This window comes from Sebastes fasciatus, chromosome 11 (assembly GCF_043250625.1).
Source record: "Sebastes fasciatus isolate fSebFas1 chromosome 11, fSebFas1.pri, whole genome shotgun sequence".
Lineage (NCBI taxonomy): Eukaryota > Metazoa > Chordata > Actinopteri > Perciformes > Sebastidae > Sebastes > Sebastes fasciatus.
Window position 1 is genome coordinate 25453177 of NC_133805.1, and position 22303 is coordinate 25475479.

The 22303-nt window shown below is 42.3% G+C and overlaps 1 protein-coding gene across 25 annotated transcripts in view; it reads right to left on the minus strand.

Annotated features, from left to right (window-relative positions):
* Positions 1–846: 846 nt before the first annotated feature.
* ptprfb (protein tyrosine phosphatase receptor type Fb) overlaps positions 847–22303 on the minus strand; it is a 204827-nt gene continuing 183370 nt past the window's right edge. For all 25 annotated transcript variants that reach the window (XM_074651861.1, XM_074651880.1, XM_074651866.1 and 22 more), the window contains 9 exons: positions 18801–18920; positions 17781–17935; positions 15986–16271; positions 14670–14848; positions 9511–9637; positions 7442–7567; positions 5478–5632; positions 4093–4228; positions 847–2787 (listed from right to left, as the gene is read on the minus strand). In XM_074651861.1, the coding sequence (XP_074507962.1) occupies positions 2719–2787; positions 4093–4228; positions 5478–5632; positions 7442–7567; positions 9511–9637; positions 14670–14848; positions 15986–16271; positions 17781–17935; positions 18801–18920 (1353 nt within the window). In that variant the 3' untranslated portion in view covers positions 847–2718. The remainder of the gene's footprint in view (positions 2788–4092; positions 4229–5477; positions 5633–7441; positions 7568–9510; positions 9638–14669; positions 14849–15985; positions 16272–17780; positions 17936–18800; positions 18921–22303) is intronic.

Here is a 22303-nt window from a genome sequence, read left to right on the forward strand (position 1 = left end):
AAGGGAGATTTTGAACATAACCAATCTGCTTCATCAGGACTCCATGGCAACATAAGCACACAACCCAACTACGGCCATAAGATTCAGATTCTTTAACTGTTAATGTCATCATCATTCATTCATCATGTGACATCATCTCTCTCCAACAGAGCCCCGCCCACTTTAAACCAGTCAAAAGACAAAAAGCACAAATACATAGAAATATATTTAAAATATCTTTACCTTAATAATTAGTGATGACAACTAAGCCATCTCCATGACAACTGAGCAAGGCTTATTGAAAGAGGCTGGGACATGGGGTAATGTAACTGGAGCTGCAGTTGTGCGTTGCTAATGGCTCAATTTCAGCGAGTGCGCTTGTGTTGTACCCCAATGATATGACGCGATGATGACATGTAACACCCTCCTTGGGGGCTTGCAACTAAGCAAATTTAATCCGTTATTGAAGACTGTGACGTGGTAGAAAGCCCTAGAAAAAACTAGTAAGTGGACCTTGAGTTTTTGTCAGAAATAAAAGCTGATAAAGAAAAGTGGTTTTTGGGGGCCTTTCAAAAAAATAGGAATGGTTGGATATCTTTCAGGAGTCCTAGCTAGACACCTGCAAACACACACGTTCAAGTATGTGAACATTAAATTACATCGTTGGAAGAAGACAACAAGAAGCTCTTAGAAATGCTTTGAAACAAAGGACACAGCGGTCATACATCAGGAAACATTTTTTGGGCAGAATAATGGGCAAATATTCCTGGAAAAGAGAGATAAAGCAGAAAGTTTCCTGGTGTCCCTATGGGCAAATGGCAAAACAGCAAACAACAGGATCAAGAAACGAAGCGCCACAAGCTGAGATTTGTACAAAAACCCAATTATTTAACTTTATTAACATCAATGTTTTTTCTTTTTCATCAACAGTTTCTTTTTAAATTCCAGTTCTTTATCAACAAATAGAAAACAGACTGTGTGTACAACAGATCGAACCCCTACAGCACTAAGCATTCACAAGGTAAAAATGAACATTTTAGTTTTTCGCCAGTTTTCAAGTCCCCCCTCCCTCCCACCATCGCCTCCACCACCGCCACCACAACGTTTAGGCGATCTGACGCTCCCCTTCCTGCGGCTCGTGTGGGAGAAGATGTGTGCTTGAGTGGTGCGATTGGGTGAGGAGTAGTCCGTTTTGATGGGTGGGGTGGGGGGTTGTGCTGTTTTTCCTCATTCAGACGGACAACCAGCTGTCGAAGATTACTATGGTAGTACAGTAGATACAACGGTGTTTCCATTAATACACACTCTAGGACAGCAGGCTCTCTGCAGTGTCTCTAGGGTTGGTAGATCAGCAGAATTAATCCTTTTTAACAATATACCTTTGAAGCTGTGTATATATCTATATGTAATTGTACATATATATAATCAATCATAATTATATATATATTTATAGTTCTATTCTGTATAAAATAATATCAGGTTTCAGTCCAAAGGGCCGAGTCTCTTTCCCTCTGGTAGGAATGGTTGATTCTGTACAGGTGCCAGCGTTTGTTGGCTCTCTACTCCGCAGCCCATATGAACCACTTCCGCTCCTTTCGGTCCGTGTGGCTCAACTCCAGCAGACTGACCACGCTAATGGGCAGCGAGGAGATGGGAGGGACTTGAAGAGCAACTTTATTCAGAGATCGGGGAGTTTATTTTTTGTCAACTACCCTTTGGGTACAAAAGTCTGTTTTCCTCAGGTAAGTTCTCCGCTGTGGAGTATGAAGGCCTCAATGCCATAGGCTTCTGATGAAAAACAAAACAAAAAAAACCACGTAGAAATCATGTGCTTTCCATTTCTGTACACCTCTGATTTAGTCTCTTGTTAGCTAATTCACTTCTTGTTTTTATAAGTAGCTACCATGTTTACAGGCCAAACTTTAGCAAGTGTGTGCTCTGAAATCAATTTTCTCAAAGTTGATTTTTTTTTTTTTTTATATATCCAAAACGGCAAGTGAAAAGGCAATTTTCTTGAGTTATTGAACTGAGTAAGACCAAACACAATGTTTATGACACATATAATGAATAAAATAGATGTCATGTGACAAAAGAAATCTGACAGCAGCTCAGAGAACAGTGGTCCTCCTGTATTAGTATCTAGGAACGTGTTAAAAATACATGTCCCTTGTGCTAAAGTACCCTAAAATAAAAATATAAAACAAAAAAAGTACCGATTATGAAAATAATGCACGCCCCAGGCTGGGCAGTTTAAGACAGAAGAAATGTCTGATGTTAAAATGATTATTAAAAACAAACAATATACGAAACAATAACATTTGACATAATGAATCATAATATTGACAATAAAATAAAAACAAAAAAAACAGAGAGAGTGCTCTCTTAGTGCTACCAGTAGCCTTTGACAATCAGGGAGGTTTGGCTTCGACAGAGCAGAGAGGCGAGCTGCCAGTCTGCGCTGTCGCGTCTGTACAAGAGTTGTCATATTTGTCATAGTCACTGTAATGTTTCTGTTATTATTTTTAAAGCAAAATCTCATGTGGTTGGTTAAGTCGGCGTGGATCTCTGTGATTGGTTGAACCCCGTCGCCGGGTCTGCAAGCGCGTCCCTTTCTCCTCCCCTCCGGTAGCTGCGAAGGGGTCGGGTTTTTAGGGGGTCAAGTGAGTGGATGGTGGCTGAGATGGGACACTTGGCACACTCCTGAGAGGTTTGACCAGGGAGGCTGCTCAGTGGGAGTGGTTATGTTGCATAGTGGTCAAAGCTCCCCAGGTACTCCAATGCTGCCCTGTAGCACAACTGGTACTGGTCCTGAGAAGGAGAAGGAGAAGAAGAAGAAGAACAAGAAGAAGAAGAAGCCTCTGTTAGAACGTCTAAATATCACATATCAACCTGTAATTTATACTATTCCTGTCTGCTCTGTAAGTACAACATCTACTGCATGTCTGTCTGTCCTGGGAAAAGGATCCCTCCTCTGTTGTTCTTCCTGGCCATTGGTCCTCCCACATTACACCCCTGGCCCGATTTGGCGCCATGGCTGGTGTGACCACATCGCAAGATGGTCTCTAGTTTTACGTGACGGTTTCTTGGGGAGAGTTTTTCCTCATCTGTCTAAGAAAAGAAGGTGCTGTATGCTGTACAGCTGTAAAGTGACTTGAGGCAAACTGGTGATTTGTGATATTGAGCTATATAAATAAATTCGACTTGATTTGACTTCTTGTGATTATGGCAACACTTTTCAGGGGACACAGAGAGCTTTTCAACAAAAAGCTGGTCGTGTTATTTTGTCTTATTACACTGACACACTGACAGCTGTTGTTGCCTGTTGGGCTTGAGTTTGCCATGTTATGATTTGAGCATGTTTTTTATGCTAAACGTAGTACCTGTGAGGGTTTCTGGACAATATTTGTCATTGTTTTGTGTTGTTAATTGATTTCCAATGATAAATATATACATACATTTGCATAAAGCAGCATATTTATCCACTCCCGTGTTGATAAGAGCATTAAATACTTGACAAATCTCCCTTTAAGGTACAATTTGAACAGATAAAAAAACGTGTGATTCATTTGCGATTAATCACGATTAACTATGGACAATCGTATGATTAATCGCAATTATAAAATATTTTAATTGATTGACAGCCCTAATAACTATATGTTGATTACAATAGAAGTCATAAAGTGACTCTTCTCTATAACTATAGCTGTACTACGTTAGAGTGTTTGCACTAGAGGCACTAATGACATTTTTCTGTGTCACCTTAGTAACCTTAAGTTGAGAAAATCAAACTTTTTTCTTTTCATTTTCTATCTTATCTAAAACGTGTATGAACTCATTTAAATTCACACCACAACCGTTTTCTTTAATATGCTTTGCCTGTTTGTTATCGAACGTATTTGTCAATTTTTAATTTGAGGAAAACTTGACCCTGGCCCTCTGAGATAGCACCAGAGGAGTTTGCTACTCTGAAGCACCTCTAAAAACTTGTCAGTAAGTCAGAAAAGGACACTTACTAGATAGCATCAAGTTTACACCGTAAAAATATTCAATATTGACTTTGAAGTACCATCCTGTCACTGTGGGATATTGAGTATGAGCAATCTCCGTTCTTACCTCGGTCTGCACCATGGCAGGCCGCTGGGTGCGAAGTGTCTTCACTGTCTGGAAGAGGTCGACCACGCCTTCGTACCTCATCCTCTCCAGCACGATGCTGAGGGTGATGAAGACTCCGGTCCTGCCTACCCCGGCACTGAAGAGCACACACACACAAGAGTCTTTATAACATCTACTCTCTGAGGCTCCTAAACTCACTTCACAATTAAAAGAATTAAAGCTCATTGTACTGCGGTAAATAATATCAGGTTTCTCTGAATAAGGAAGCCTGACTGGAATGTGGAATTATAAAGAAATGTACTGGGAGGAGAGTCTATCCGAACTGTAAGCAGGTAACATGAATTACAATACCTATTTCTGTTGCTTTTACTCTTATAATGCACTGTATGTGTACAGTACATCGTATTTTATAGCATTCCTGGCTCAAACAGTATTTGGACATGAATGTAAGTATTTTGTCAACCACGATTAAATACTTAAAATAACTCTCAGTATAATGTAATACAGTTCAACAGCACCACAAACTACAGCCTCTGAAATGACTATAATAAACATTATAATCTTCCTGAAGGTAGGACTTACTGCAGACCTAAGGGGCCGTGTCCACCAAAACATTTTTTTCCCAGCTGAAAAACACCAGGTGCTCTTCTGAAAACTCTCAGCTGGGAGCGCTTGAGAACACTTTAGAGTTGTAGGCGATTATCAGCTGAGATGCTTTGGTTGTGCCTGGCTACTATGAAACGGAATATCCACGGAAGTAAACATGTCAATACAAGGTAGAGTGCTTGCTCTGGCCTTTGCTGACGGACCCGCCAGACTATGTGGGCTCTTGAGATTTTGTGGGCGAGGAAAGATCTCGGCGAGTACGATCGTTTAGTTCAGATTCAGATCAGCTTTACTATCCCAAATTTGTTTTGGTCCAGTGCTTCAGACAAAAGGGACAACATAAAGTCCACAGTAAATAACAATATCATGAGATACACAATAAGACCACAACATACTCATAATAATAACACATTTCATCACGTCTTTGTGGTAGGCTATTTGTCCCGCCCCTCCTCCACTGTGATTGGACGGCTGTGTAAAGAGTGACAGCGCAGAAGAGACGCGGAGCTCCCATCGCAAAGCATTAAAATAAATACGCTGGCCTTAGGAAAAAGCATTTTGGTGGACGCCCTACTGGTGCAGTATACATCTCCGTCATTATCTCTTGTACTTGGTGCATGATGAACACAGTTTGTATGAAACTGCAGAGAGAATCAGAAGAACTCTGCTGCAACATAATCATTTAGGCATGTAGAGAGCGCTGAAGTAGCAGCCATCCTTTATGCCTACACATTTGTCTTAATTTTACGATTCTAAAATGAATTTATGATCCTCCTTACCTGCAGTGTACAGTGATTGGTCCATCCTGTCCAAACTGTTCCTTGGTTTTGTGCACTTGTCCAATGAAATCAATAAAGCCTTCTCCAGTTTTTGGCACTCCTTGCTCGGGCCAGTCAGTGAACTGGAATTGGCGGATTGTTCTGGACTGGCCGTCCTGAGGGGCAGCAAATAAGTACATTTACAAAGCGCAGAAAAATGTATGTGATATATACAGTATATACATATTAGGGCTGTCAAAGTTAACACGATAATAAAACTTTTGACACAAAACGCATTAACGCAATCGATATTCGGAGGTTGTAGCGGGCTCAGTTTTAGAGTGAAGACACTGGTATAAACCTAAGGAATTGGTACCAACCATATCGCAAAGGAGGGTAAATAATGCTCCAAACTTATGCTAACTATTGGTGAGGAAAAATCAGCATGGCCATTTTCAAAGGGGTCCCCTTGACTTCTGACCTCAAGATATGTGAATGAAAATGGGTTCTATGGGTACCCACGAGTCTCCCCTTTACAGACATGTCCACTTTATGATAATCACATGCAGTTTGGGGCAAGTCATAGTCAAGTCAGCACACTGACACACTGACAGCTGTTGTTGCCTGTTGGGCTGCAGTTTGCCATGTTATGATTTGAGCATATTTGTTATGATAAATGCAGTACCTGTGAGGGTTTCTGGACAATATTTGTCATTGTTTTGTGTTGTTAGTTGATTTCCAAAAATAAATATAGACATACATTTGCATAAAGCAAGCATATTTGCCTACTCCCATGTTGATAAGAGTATTAAATACTTGACAAATCTACCTTTAAGGTACATTTTGAACAGATAAAAAATGTGCGATTAATTTGCGATTAATCAAGATTAAATATTTGAATCGATTGACAGCACTAATATATATACTGTATATGTGCATAATTCAGCTGAGCTTTTGTCGATGCTTTTATTCATCTCTATGAGTAAATAACACTCTGCTGTACTCTGCAGTTTGTGCATCAGACATCTCTCTCTCTCTGCAGCCTTCACTCTAATATGCACTCAACAACAACAAAAAAAAAAACATCACAGCACAGCTTCCCAGTCGATGTCAGCGACAACCGTAACCCTGCTGGTTTTCACCGCAGCCATCAAATCATCTAATTTTCACCTGGGATGCAACATGAATAAAGCTGATGACCTGGCAGGAGAGGAAACCAGCAGGACCGTGGCACTCTAGGACCAGGACTCACAGACACTCAGCGGCAAGCTGGAGTCCCACATTTGACGGCACAGTGATGTCAGCATATGTGAATGGACTGTTTTTTTCATGCATATTGGGAATGTAATTCTCTCTTTCTATGCAGATACTGTATATATAGATGTATATAGATGTGGAGGAAGGAGTGGATGTGGGATTAGAGTGCTGTGCTGTGGGCCCTCTGATGACAGTAAGGTATATTTATAGCCCATTGAAACTACTGCATCACAGGGAGTTGCAGTACTGGCCCTCGGGGATTGAAGGCTATGCTTTTCATGTATTTTCACAGTGATCTTGTAACACACACACACGCACACACACACACACACACACACACACACACACACACACACACACACACACACACACACACGCGCACGCACACACACAATCCATAGAGCGAGCATACTGTTACTAAATCCGGGTAAACATGTTTGATGGTGCATTCACTTGATGTCAGCCTGTCAGGAGAAATAACACGGGATGCGTTCTGATCATCTCTACCTTGAAATCACAGCCGGTATAATTCTTAACACTTAGCGCGACTGTCAGCATTTGTGTGAAAACCTAAAATTAAGATGGATTTGGGTTGGATGGTCGTATTTGTGTAAAATGCCAATCAGTCCTCACCCCGAGCCACATAGATAGACACATACGAGAAGAACACACAGACACACACAAGGCCAAACCCACAGATACTGACACACAGAGAGAATCCAACATACCCTGGCATCTGTGACTTTGAACTCTCTGAGGATGTACTGGGGCATGTTGTACTCAGCCATTGGATCCACCACAAAGTACTGATACCTGGCTGAACGCTCTGCTGGCCAGTACTGATGGCACTTCTCCTACAAAAAGAAAACGGAGGCAAAATTTTAAGTATATTTGAAGAACCTTTTTCCAAACATATTCAAGGGGGAAAACAACTGACTTTTACATAAGGAGGATGGATATTAGGAGTGCAGTTTTATCATTTTGAGTGATGAGAAGGTCTATGCTCACAGAGGAAAATTGAGGAGAGATTAATCCATGGTTTTGAAATATTGTCTGATTCATTTAAGGTGGCAAAATATTTACATCATTTGTTTGTGTTCTCAACTACAGCGATGATGAGCACGAGGGCTTTTGTTCATAAGCTGTGATTATGGATGAGAGGGTGATAAAAGCTTTGAAATGCAGTTGAGTGCTGTCGGAATCACTCGCATAATCACACAAAAAAACTCAGTCAAAGATATTATGAATTTAATCAAACTGGATGAGGACACTGATTTCTTTCATTAAAGGAATAGTTTGAAGTTTTGGGAGATACGCTGACTCGTGTATTAGCTGAGAGTAGATGAGATGATTAATACCACTCTCTTATCTGTCCCTCAAACATGAAGCTGGTGCAGCTGGTCAGCTTTGCTTTCCATAAAGACTAGAAATCACAGACTGTCTGCAAGACGTGGACAACGTCACAGTGACGTCACCCATTGGTTGGTGGACTGCGGATTTGAAGCCTCGAGTTCGGCATTTTGGCCGTCGCCATATTGGTTTTTTTTTACAACCAGAAGTGAAACGAGAAGATGGAGCTAAGTACAACCGAACACTGATTAAGACATTTTTAGGCGACCAAAATGTAAGAAATAACTTTCATGAACTGAAAACACACTGTGAAAGGGTTAAAGTTGTAAGATTAAAGCACGCACAATTCCCAGACCGGACAACGCCGTGGTAGCGACCTGTCAATCACAAGGTAGCCACGCCCTAAAGCATACCCTGCTTTATGGTCTATTTGACTCTAAATGGGACCATAATGTACTAAATGAACATCATGCTGTATTGAAGAAGACTTGAAACTAGCGATTGAGACCATAAACTCATGTTTACAATGTTTACCGAGGTAATAAATCAAGTGAGAAGTAGGCTCATTTTCTCATAGACTTCTTCCAGAGGAGTCGCCCCCTGCTGGTTATTAGAAAGATTGCAAGTGTAAGCATTGGTTTAACCTTTCAGTAACAGAGGTTGCCGCCTGCTGGAAACAGGGGGAAATAGCTAGCCTGGCTTTGTCCAAAGGTAAACACATCTGTCTACCAGCACCTCTTTAGAACAAAGGTTCCACTTCTGACAGAGCCAGGCTATCCGTTTCCCCCTTTTTCCAGTCTTTATGCTAAGCTAAGCCAACCATCACCTGGCTGTAGCTTCATATTTAACAGACAGATGTGAGAGTGGTATTGATGTTCTCATATAGCTCTGGGCAAGAAAGCGAATAAATGGATTTCCCAAAATGTTGAAGTACTATATTAAAGATTCACTCCTCAATTTTGTTGTGGTGCCCTTATGACCCATACCAAGTTGCTATTTTGAAACTCAAAACTTTCTTGAGTGCTTCTTCTATCTTGATATTTTAAGCAGTAGGAGTGTTATTACAAACTTAGGAGTGTATATTGTTAGGTTTTACATTATTTAGTTCCCTTGTTACCAAAACAGAACCAGTCTTTGGCAAAGTGTGATGATGCATTCGTGCAGTATGGGAATTTTCAGTATGCTTGGAATGCAACCAATTATTGACAAATCTGACCCGGTAGCATGCTAGTTTCAACCCAGATGTATTCCAGCCATGGTGATAAGGAAGATAACTTTCAGCCAAAGTTACTGTTCGGGGTTGGAATGAATTAATATTTGAGCAACGTGACGCTGTAGCTTAGCTGAACCGACTGAGCGTTTAAACATTATTATCATTCCCTGAAATGGTCCAATGACGATAACAGGCACTGCATGCATTTATGTACAGTATGTGTCAGCGTCTTACCCGTCCCATCTCTCGTAGCTTGGTGAGCATGACGACGATGGTGGAGTTGTGCTCCCACAGCATCCTCCAGAAGTCCTCGGTGGTCTCTGCCAGGGGGCCCTGTGTGGCCAGGTAGGCCTTCTGCTGTCTAAAGACACAACGCCACACAGAGATTAAACACAACACATCATAATTATCAACTTTATGGCGCTTTTACAACTGCTATTATAAAGCACATCACAAAGCAATAACCAGAAATGGATTTAATGATAAAGGAGTGCTGTTGCTGTAGAGACTGTTAAACCAACTCACGCCCCGAAATTTAATAACGGACAAGAAGATATAAGACGTGCAACAAAACTGGTGTCTCATAAAGCGCTCAAATACATTCAAATTTATTCTAATAAAATTCAAAGGCCGGGGAAGAGCGTTCTGTGTTACTCCATGTTTGTTCTGTGAAAGCAACATATACATTTAGTGGACATTTATATATGAGGCATGACTTGTGGGAAAGGGAAACCCATGAGGCCATGCTGTTTAAAAACATCCAACTGCAAATTGTAAAGTATGTACAGTCCTGTTGTCCTTGTACTGTTTGTCAAAATTTTCTCTAACCTAATGCCAACAAGACAAATTCCTACACATAGCAAATAATCCTTGGCAACTATCATCATCACTGAGCTATTTAAGCCTGTATAGATCCTCTACATCTTCCTCCTTCCTCTGTAAGGCTCCACAGACTGAGAGAGAGAGAGAGAGAGAGAGACAGAGAGAGAGAGAGAGCGCTTGATATGCTCACAAAACTAGAGATGAGCTCATCCACTGAGCCAGAGCTGTGCTGGTGTCCTACGTGACTTTGCTTCAGCTGAGCAGTTTTTCTCTCAAACAGCAGGTGGCAGCAGCGCACTGATCAACAGAGGGAGCACCAACACAAAACACGCGCATGATGGTGCACGCACACTCTCACATGTCTGCAGCACATGCAAGTTTGTATTCAGGTGTACGCATATACGCATGCAGTAGTTTCGCATGTATATTCAGACACGCTACGATACACACTCAGTCACACACACTGAGCCACGGCTGAACAACTAATGAAGGTGCTGCAGGCGAGGCACTAATGTGGAACCGGGAGATTAGAATATGCTCAGGGCCTCGCTCGCACAAATAAAGAAACAACAGATTGGTTGAGAGGAGAGGAGATGGCATACGAGGAGGGGAAGGCAACAGAGTGAGGAATCAAATTAAAAAAGATGAAAACGGGGGAAAGAGAAATGCAAAGTAAAGAGAAGAGGAGGTGGTGTACAAAGTAGAGGGAAAGAAGAGGAATAAAAAGAGTGAGCGCTACTCTCTCTCAAGCTGGTCATCAGAGTACAAAGTACAACTGACTGCTGAGGAGGAGAGGAGAGGAGAGGAGGAGAGGAGAGGAGGAGAGGAGAGGAGAGGAAAAGAGAGGAGAGGGGATGATAAGAGAAGAGAGGAAAAGGATGGAGAGGAAAAGAGAGGAGAGGGGAGGAGAGGAGAAGAGAGGAGAGGAAAAGGGAGGAGAGGGGATGAGAAGAGAGGAAGAAAAAAGAGGTGGGGAGAGGAGAGGAAAAGAGAGGAGAGGAGAGGAAAAGAAAGGAGAGGAGAGGGGATGAGAAGAGAAGAGAGGAAAAGGGAGGAGAGGAAAAGAGAGGAGAGGGGATGAGAAGAGAGGAGAGGAAAGGTGAGGAGAGGAAAAGGGAGGAGAGGGGATGAGAAGAGAGGAAGAAAAAAGAGGTGGGGAGAGGAGAGGAAAAGAGAGGAGAAGAAGGAGAGAGGGGATGAGAAGAGAAGAGAGGAAAAGGGAGGAGAGGAGAGGAAAGGAGAGGAGAGGAGAGGAAAAGAAAGGAGAGGGGATGAGAAGAGAAGAGAGGAAAAGGGAGGAGAGGAAAAGAGATGAGAGAGGATGAGAAGAGAGGAGAGGAAAGGTGAGGAGAGGAAAAGGGAGGAGAGGGGATGAGAAGAGAGGAAGAAAAAAGAGGTGGGGAGAGGAGAGGAAAAGAGAGGAGAAGAATGAGAGGAGAGGGGATGAGGAGAGGAGAGGAGAGGAGAGGAGAGGAGAGGAGAGGAGAGGAGAGGAGAGGAGAGGTAAAGGAAGAAAATGAGAATGTAGGAAAGTGAACATAAGAGCAGAGGAGGAGGAGGGAAGGAAAGCAAAGCTAAGCAGGGGATGAATGCTAAATTTCAAATTGATAGGGTGGACCCCTCTAACCTCCCCATAATACAGCCCCCAGCCAAAACAAAAACAATTCTAACCGTATCACACAATACTGACTCCTCTGCACACAGTGTCCTGACGAGCGCGCTGCCAAACAGCACAAAGCACTCTCTGCATCATCCCACATGACTGCAGTGCTCGAGGACATAGCGTTTCATTTCAACCTCATTACAATGCTAAAACTCCAGCCTGCATCGGAGCATATCCAGGGCTCATAGCTGGAATCAATGGTTCGCCTCTCATTAGCTTAGCATATTATTGGCTTTTCTTGAAGACGCTGGGGTGAAGGGCACTGGAGGCCCCTGTTTAGTTCTTATTTATGCCCAGGCTTTAAAAGTGGCTTAATCACACAGTGCCGCCGGCGCACACAACAGGTCCCCACCCGGATATGTCTGTGTCTGCCATGATGTTTGGACGGAAAATTAAGATGGCGAGCGAGAGAAGAGGGTGGGAGGAGAGAGCGAGTGCGAAAAGAGGTGCGAAGGAGACAGATTAAGGAGGAGAATAGTGAGAGACAGAGATAGAAAAGGGTTAAAATAAAGAAGGAAAGGGAGAGAAAAGCAGAGAACATGGAGGAGAAAAAAAGAGAGGGAGGGGTTTTGGAAACACACTTCATTACACTACTCTCTTGCTGCAATTATGCTATTTACACAGCAACAATAGAGGGTCTGCCTCTGCGGAGCACCGTCTCATTAACAACAGGACTGGAGGAAGAGGAGGGGGTTAGAGGGTGGGGAGGTGTTGTCTCTTGTCATGGCCCAGTACCAAGCAGAACCCCATATTGACTGAATGGCATTTCAGGCTCGCTAAATCCATCCCCTCGCTGTACACTTCAACCACAGACGAGTCAGCTCCTTCTGTCTCTTCTGTGGTACTTATATAGATATAAAACACAGAGCTGCCTTTTCATCTTCCTCCCTCTAGGAAGCAATTTGGACTCACAGAGCACACAAGGACGTGCAGTAGCTTGGATATGAAAGCGGTAGTGGCTCAGCGGACGAGAGCCACATTGACAGAGCCGCGAGTAATTCTTGCAACTGGATACTGCCCACTGCGGACTCATCTCCAGTCCCCTCCCATACATTTTCATCTAGTCCGCTGTGAATACCTACTGGGTTTTTCACACCTGTAACAATCTCTGATGCCAGAAAACACCTGCAAGCACATTTGGTGCAGTCCAGAAGGTATTGGGACATCGAGGCAATTTTTGTTGTGCCGGCTCTGTACTCCAAGACATTGGATTTGAAATAAAACAATAACTGTGAGGTTAAAGAGCAGACTCTCAAACAATGTCTGCCTTGAAGTCTTTGACTCATTAACATCAGCAGACCCTTGGCATTTCCCCTGAATGCTCAGCAAGTCCTGTACGGCAGCCATATTCACCTTTTGCATTCAGTGTGGTCCAAACCTGTATCGTTGGATTGACAGGTGACTATTTCATTGTGGTGCCACAAAAAATATTGTTGGTTGCTTTGTATGCATGTTTAGGATCACTGTCCTGCTACTATGTCCTAAAATTGGGTGACTATGTATACAAAAGAGCTGAACACCCAGAGGTCATCCTTACTATAATAACACTACTTTAGGAGCAACGGAAGTCAAACGGCAGCTGGCGGTGCCACGGTTTTTCACTCTGCGGCTCACGTTACAGCAGTTTCACAAGCATGTCGGAGAACTACGGTGGCCTTCAGGTGATGTAAAAACGCGAAAGGCTCTCTCTAGAGCCAGTGTTTGGTTTGTCCGTTCTGGGCTACTGTAGGAACATGGCAGAGCAACATGGCGGACTCCGTGAAGAGGACCCGCTCCCTATGTAGATATGAAGGGCTCATTCTAAGCTAACAAAAACACAATGATTCCTATTTTCAGGTGATTAAACACCAATGAAAACATAGTTCTGAATGTTATATTCCATTTCTGCTAATAGATCCCCTGAAACACACTGTTCCTGTAAAAACACACCAATGAGCCACACTGTTGCACTGGGTGACATGTCAATGCCACACACACCATCCTGCTGTATTAAAGAGGACCTATTATGCTTTTGTGCTTTTCCCCTTTCCTTTAGTGTGTCATATGTTTTTTTTTGTGCATGTAAAATGTCTGCAAAGTTACAAAGCCCAAAGTTCAGGCCAAAGGGAGTTCCTCTCCCCCACAGAAACACTGCTACTGAACTGACTGAAACGCCTTGCTTAAAGTCCTGTCTTTCCTTCTGTGGAACGTGGTGATGTCACCAAGTAACACATTTGCATAATACCTGCCTGGCAGCTAGTTTGGCACGCCCTCAAACAAAGCTAGTTAGAGTGGAGCTCAAGAGGTGTCCGAAGAGTTTGGTTCAGTTTACCAATCACAACAGAGTGGGCCAACTGACCAATCAGAGCAGACTGGGGTTTCCGGAGGCGGGGCAGGAGTTCAAACAGAGCGTTTCAGACAGAGGGTGAAAAGAGGTGCAGCTGGTATGAGAAAAATAACATGTAAACATGTTTTAGTAGAAACACAAGTATGAACCTGAAAACAAGCATAATAGGTCCTCTTTAAATACTCACTAGAGCAACAAATGTGCATTAATCCATCACTGAAAATAGTCCTCAATAAATGATCTATTTACTCCAGTTTGAGTAACTTTTGCTAAAAACTACAGAGCCCAGCTGTTTTGGGAAATTAATTACCAAGCCGTGGGAACTATACATTTGTGAACCGTTTTTTAAGATTTATATCTCCAGTAAGAACAAATGGACTCGGGGATGAGAGCCAAAGGCAGTGTGGCATGGATTGTGAAGTTGGTTAATGCATTGTTGGCTTTGGTCTTTCCATGGGATTTGTTAATTAGATTAATATAGAACAATGCAGCCTGGTCCTTTAAAGCTCAAAGTCAGCACTTTAGCCTCACTCATTGTGACTGCATTCAGCTCAAATCTGAAAGTTGAAGTCCTTTGCTGACCTGTAGCCGTCGATGCAGCTGGCGTTGATGTAGTCAGAGCCCTCGACGCCACGGATGGGCTGCAGGCAGACGCGGGTGGACTCGAAAGGCATGATGTTGACCAGGCGGTTCTTGAACTTGTTGCAGGGCAAGTTGGCGCTGATGAAGCGTGACGTGTGGGCTTTGGAGTTGGCCAGTCTCTGTTTAATAAAAGGTTGGAAGAAGACAGGGAGAGAGATGGAGAGGAAAAATTAGTGACCTGTGACCTGCTGTAAACAAACAAGGAAGTCTGAAAGGCTTCCCTGTCAAGTCTCTATTTAGACTTAGACTCAAGATAAATAAGAAACGCTGCTGGTAGGTATGACTAAGTGCAGTGGACTTGTCTCCTATAGAGTCCCAGAGCTTGAAGGACTGTGGGCGTGACAAGCCCAGTGCTGGCAGTGGACAGAGCACAGATGGACAGCACAGGAGTGTGTATGGACAGTCATGATACTCCGGAAGAATTCGTGTGTGTGTGTTGTGGCCAGACTGTGTGGGCATGGAGGCTGTGGCCCCCACATACGCCGCAATCATTCTCTCACTCTTTCATTCTCTGTTGCTGGCAGGAGTGTAGATGCTATTATCACTTCAAACAGAATGGATCATGGTCATAAGAGGGCTAATGGCAGAGCTGCGCTGGGAGGAAAGTGTGTAATAACATCACAGTCGATGGCTATTGACAGAAGGTGTGCGTGTGCGTGTGACTGCGAGTCACCTTGAACACCAGCTGCGTGTACGTGCGAGTGTCAGTCATTTTGTAATTCTCCACGTTTATCTGTTTGTGTGTTTATGTGTGTTTGTTCTGGTCCATTTGTCCCTGAAACATGTGTGTTCATACGTAATGATGCTCCTGTAGCTGCTGAGATCAGCACCAATGTCAGAGACAAATTCCTGGGCATTGACTTATTTGGTGATTCAAACATGCTTAAACCTCTATGTGACCACACAGGCACAACAGCGACACCCTGGACAGAGGGTCATAATTCACAACTGAAGTCTGATGCTCTTTTCATGGCGTTAAACAATAAAGTTTCCAGATCAGAGTGGATTGAAAATGTTTCTAATATCTGTTAATTATTAACAAAAGCTCACTTACTGTACAGAGTTACAATGTCACCCCTGCAAACTATCCAGTGCACCATAAATCAGGATAAGCTCTTCTGAAATGTCTTTTCTTAAGTTAAATGCTTCATCAGCAGGAGTCAATTACAGCACTGGTAAAAAATGAAGTACCTTTTTGACACTACTCAAATAGAGCCTTAAGTAATACTTGTCTGAGGTGTGAGCTTATCAGTCACCTTGAACTCCAACTCCATGGCAGTAACCGTCTCGCCGGGCGGGGGCTGGGTGAGTTTCTGGATGTGGGCGTACAGGTTGCGTGCCGGAACCTCGGTGTTACCGCATGTGGCGGCTTCCAGCAGTGCTTCGTGGATAAAGATGTACTGGTCCTCGGTCTGGACCATGTAGTTCCTCTGGGCGCGCATGCACGTCACGTGGCCGTAGATGTCTACGGACTTCTCGTGCTTCATGCGCTCCAGCATGGCGTCGATCACGATGAAGCAGCCAGTCCTGCCCACGCCCGCACTGATGGAGAGACAGAGAGAGAAGAGATGTGAATAACTTCACTATATATAGCAGATAATTGTCTTACGTCTGTTTACAAAAGATCCATTGATAGTAGAAACACAATGGTAAACATCAATAGAGACTGAAGTAGCACTAAAGCACAAGGTCATCAGTGTTGAGCTGGAAATCCAAAGCACTTATAAACTATTTAATCACAACAGTATTGAGTTAATATATCGTTCAAGAGTATTTATCATACAAGATACAAATGATCTCTTTATCAGTCAGTAACCTTTAGTTAGTTTTTGCACGAGAATATGAACTTAAAGGGTAACTTTGGTATTTTTCAACTATTTTCCCATGTTTTTCCCCTGACATCTTCAGATTGTTATCATAAGTGTCTGACAACATTATAGAAAGGAAACTACAGAGAAATAAAACATTTTTCTTTAACTTTCACTTGACCCTGTCTGTTTGTTATTGTGTTTACCTGGACTCATTGTTATTGTGTCTCGTTCTGAAATCTCCCGTCATATCCCCATTGTTGAAATCATCTAAATATTCAGCCATGACATTGAAAATCTTTTAGATAACACTAAGCTACAGTTTTTGTACTCCAACACAACAAACTGACAACACCGGCACTCACGTTTCCACCGATGTCTTCCGGCAAACAAGTCACATGACACAATATCTAAAAGATCGGATCAAGTGAAAGGTAAATAAAACATTTTATTTGCTTTCCCTTCCTTTCCATATTTAGAGACACTTAAAATAACAATCTGAGCCTGTCAGTGGCAAAAACAAGCACTTTTAGTGAACGTACATTGACGGTGCGGAATTGCGAGCGATTACATTGCAGCCCGTTTAACGTTCTCCCTCAATACTGGACCAATTTCAAAAATTGTTGTCCCCTATTAGTCACTTAGAATGATGAAAATGGGGTTGAAAAATACCGAAGTTACTCTTTAATTTCTCTAACCGTACCCTTATTGTGATATATGCACTATATGAGTGTGTATCAAAATGCAACTTCACATTATATGAGGTTATATGTGTACGAATGTTCATCTGAATGTGGTCAAAACAGGTACGGAGATCAAAAAATTTAGATGAGTCAAGATGCATTGAGAATATGTAATGTAAGATAAGTTCTCCAGTCCTATTACGTATGTTCTCTCTGTTTGACAGCTGAAAACTGGACATTTTGCGTTCCAGATTAGTTGATTTACACCCTTCAGCACAAAAGCTGGACCATAATGAAACTGTTGCTGCAGATTGTGCACAACATTTGTGATTGGGGAAGGTGTTGACCCCAAAAACAGGATTTCCATATATCGGTTGCATGTGGTGTCCTTTACGGTGTATTGGCATTAATCTTTGATTAAAGAACACAACCTTGTCTTAACCAAACCTGATCATCCATGAAGGAGACAAGCCATGCAAAAATAAATAAATGTGATGGGGACAATTGGCAGTTAATTTACTGTGTGCACACATACTGAGCTTGTTCCAGTCTACACCCACCTGCAGTGGACCACCATGGGCCCTGCATCTGGAGGATTGCAGGCCTTTACCCGCCGTAGGAAGGCCAGGATGGGGGTGGGGTACTCTGGCACCCCGTGGTCTGGCCAGGCCATGAACTGGAACTGTCTCACCTCTCTCTTCTCACTGGAGCCATTCTGCAGGAAAGAGTAGAACGGTTTAAGATATCCTGACATAGTAAACTGTTAATAGCTGTTTTTTAAAGATAAACCTGTCATGCTGGTGAAAAAAACGTTTTCAACAGGTTAAGGTCACACTGTTTGGATGAAAGCGAGCTGAAATTCTACAGTTGAAATTTGAAAAGCACAAGTGATTTAATCAGAAATGAAGCTATTTTAAATAAAGGTCTCGAGTTAACTCCTAACTTTGATAGCAGCAGCAGCAGGTGTAGATAAAGTGTAGAATTTCTGAATTGAACTCGGCAGTTTCTCGGATACAGCTTCTTGGCATTGTCACCATTCCTGATAGAAACCGCTCCAGCTGGAGACATGCGTTTAATTAGGAATTATAATAATAGAAATCACAAGTAAGTAATGGGAAAAAGAACGGGAAGAGGAGAAATAAAGGTCACATCGTCGTGGCACTGAAGTATATGAATCAAAGTGAAAAACGGAAATATTTTATTGCTTTTTAGAGAACAAGAGACCAATCTTGGATGTAAAAAACCAATTACAGCAGTGAAGAAACGATTCCTGTGGTAATGACCTTTATCTGTCTTCAGAAAAATAAGAAATTACATTTTAAAATGTGACCCCAGTCATGATGAACTGCAATTACCTGCTGGGAACATGTCCTTCATGAGCATGCCTCGGTTAAGTGCAAGTATGTGTTATGGATATCGCTGGAATGGCATGTATTGTGTTGCCTTTATGTATTGTATGTGTTCTAACATAAAAATGTTTTAGTGAATGGAAGAAGAGATCTTGTATCTCAATGGGACCTTCATGGCTAAATAAAGGATGAATAAAATAAAAAAATAGAATAAAAAAGGCAGTACTGTACCTTGTAGAGGGCGAAAGTACGGACGCTGTAAGTGGCCAACTCCACAGTGTCCAGCATGGTGACCTGGATCATTCCATAGGTCTCTGTTCCTCGCGACGGCCAGTACTGGTCACACTTCACCTGGCAGAGCAAGAGAGAGGGCACACTGTCAAGAGTGAACTGCCGCTAACAACCGCCACGAGGCCCGCGAGAGGCTTGTAGGATCACACTGATTAACAAGGAAGGAACATTAGAGAGGTCAGGTCAAAGGCTTTTGTCCACCGTCTAATTAAAAACTGAAGACTCACAGTCAGCTCCTGTATCTGCTCAAAATTTAGCACAAGTGAATTGAGCATGTGCATCCATGTGTGTCTGCATTTGAATCGGACTTCAAAAGGGCATTAAAAAGCCCACTTTGTCTTTTACCGGCCTGTGATCATTTTCAATTAGCTAATTGTCGGGGGTGGTTCGCAACACTTTGTCATGTATGCTTTTGGCAGATTTGTGATGATTGGGCACTGCATTGTGGAGGGAGATGTGTCTAAAAAGCCTGTCGTGGAGGGACAGCAGGACCGGCCACCTGGCTCCATATGTGCACAGAACTAACTTCACTGTGAATGAGGCTAAAGATCCTCCAAACACTGGCATTGAGTGGCTTTACTTCAATCTGTGTATCTATGAAAATGACAAACTGGCCTTTGCCACAATTCTCCCTTTACTCCCTCTCTTTAGCAAGGATCAATTAGACTGGAACAAAAAAGGACTTTAAAAACTGTTGACCAGTGCTTAAACATTTACATGAACTCTTCCTCATCATACGGATGAAAGTCACTACTGGCTGCCACTGAAGTTTGGCTCCGGTTTTAAAACAGCAATAATAAGGCAAATATGTCCTAAACTACTTCTGAATCAGTCAAAAATAGGCTGATGCTGTTTGTATTGATTGTATCGTTTCTGTTGTTGTGGAAAAGTGGAAAATCTTAATAAACATATTGTTTAAAATAAGTAGATAGACCATGCGGTTGCACAATCATGCTTCATTTGATGTTTCTAACATCTATTTGAATAGTTGTTCACAAGGTCTGCCAGTATCTAGAGGCAATGAGTCACATCATTATCTAAACACTCGGTGTAGCATAGGATGTTTTCGAGACTAAAATCTTATTTGGAAAAACAGTCCATACAACAATTTCTGAAATTGCTTCAGTATTGATGGAGAGCGCTGTAGACGGCAGCTGCTCACAGGCTGCAATGTAATACTATTAGGGCAAGCTGGCCCCGTCATTTACGTCCACTAAAAGTGCTTGTTTTTGCAATGACAGGCTCTGATTGTTATTATAAGTGTCTGACATTATGAAAAGAGTGTCTCTCAAGGAAAAGTCTCGTTCTGAAATCTGGTGAGGTGACGTGTTACCGGAAGACAACGGTGGAAACGTGGAATACATCAACGCGAGTGACAGCCGGGCAGAGTTTGTTGTGTTGAAGTACAGAAAGAGTAGCTTAGTGTTATCTAAAAGACTTTCAATGTCATGGCTGAATATTTAGAGGATTTCGACAATGTGGACGAGGTTTTTGAATTCGATCGCCGCCTGTATTTATTTGAGCCAGAGTATACGGATATTCAAATTTCACAACGAGTCTCCTCTTTGAGCTGGACTTGGACACAATAACAAACAGTTTTATTTCTCCGTAGGGTCCTTTCCATAGTGTTGTCAGACACTTATAATAATAATCTGAGCCTGTCAGTGGCAAAAACAAGCACTTTTAGTGGATGTAACATTACATTGCTGCTCACTTGCCTTTGCAGCTCATCTTGCTGCTGCCAGTTATACCGCTTTTCCTCAATACTGGACCAACTTCTAAAAATGTTGTCCCCATTAGTCACTTAGACACAAACACATGGGAAAATAGGGTCCAGATTGAAAAATGCAGAAGTTCCCTTTTAAAAATGTGCTCTACCTTCTACTACTACTACTCATAATAATAATATCACATTTTATTTGGTGGCTCCTTTCAGGACAACCAAGGACACCTTACAATGCATAAAAGAAACACTCAAACACTCGAACTACGTTTCTTAAATGAGAAGCTGAACCCATTTTCAAACAGTCCTCGGCACTCTGAATAATAGCATGATCTAAAAAAACTTTTAGAAGTGTGTGGGTAAAGTTTGTCAGTTCACAGAATCTCTATGAGTCTGTTCAGCTCCCTTTTTACATATAGAAACAGAGCAAATGCAAACTGTCAGAACTGCAGGGACAAGGACTTGCTGCTATTGATTTGGAAAACATTAGAGGAAGAGATGTGGCGCGGGTAAGCTAATCATATTGATACCACAGTACCGAGCTGACATTTGGAAGCACCTTGGCTGTCTCAGCGAGCTGGTACAAATCGACAAACAAAATGCGTTAAAATTCACCCCCTCACATTTCACCTCCCCTGGTGACAGGTCCCATTCAGAGGCAGAGGGAGACCTTGCAGGAGAAACTCAATTGAGTGATGGGAAACCGCTTGCAGTACAAACATATGGATTACCAGTCACCACCGTAATGAATATCTCTGTGCTGTCTGAGGTTGGGTGGCATATCCTCCCTCGCAAACACACACATAAACAGACACACACAGGCACACATGCACAGACCGCAGGTTTCACTATCATCTGCTTCTGCTTAGAACCTCGCTTCTCACATGTCGTCGCCTGGCCTTTTGCAGAGGACACAGACCTCTTATGTAGACACATACAACCACACACATACACACACACAAGTGAGTAATATCTCCGGTCTCACGTCAAATCCTGACCTTTTAGGGTTTCACTAACTGGTAATAATAGTGCTAGAGGAAGCTGAAGTTTTCCTGCTGCCGGATCTCATCATATATGTCAAGCTCCTGCTCTGTTTGTCATAAGACATCAGCCTGGCTGAGTGGTGGAGGTTAACTCACTCACCGTGTGTGTACGTCCGTGTGCGTATGTGAGAGAGGAATAGACAAATAGAGGATGTGTATTTACGTAACGGATATAACAGAAATAATAAATAACAGAAATCCCTGAAAATGTGTCTAATCAGGAGTACAGCCGGCTTTCAGCGTTGGCTTGTTAAATGTCTATTATCAACTTACAATTGCTTTTCTGACGTACTGTAGTTTGCAGTCTGATGGGATTTTTCGGGACAGATCCACATATTAAATAATTTTAATTTTCGGGACTGATGCAGAAACAATTTAATCAATTCAGTTCACAGTTACATATTGTGTTGTAAAAAGTCATTTAAAAATTGTGACAGACATTAATATCACAGCCAATGTTAATTGTAATTTAACTAACAATGTTCTTTTCTGTATAGCGGAGGTTGTAATTGTGATTCATATACACTAGTGTTCAAAGAGTAATTAAACACACAAATGTTTTTCAAGCTGTTAAAACATTAATGTATAATATGTATGGGAAATTCTTTCAATAGTATAAATGTCAGCAATGCAGATCAAACTCTACATGCTACATGTTTTGGTCGTTAAAGTGGCTA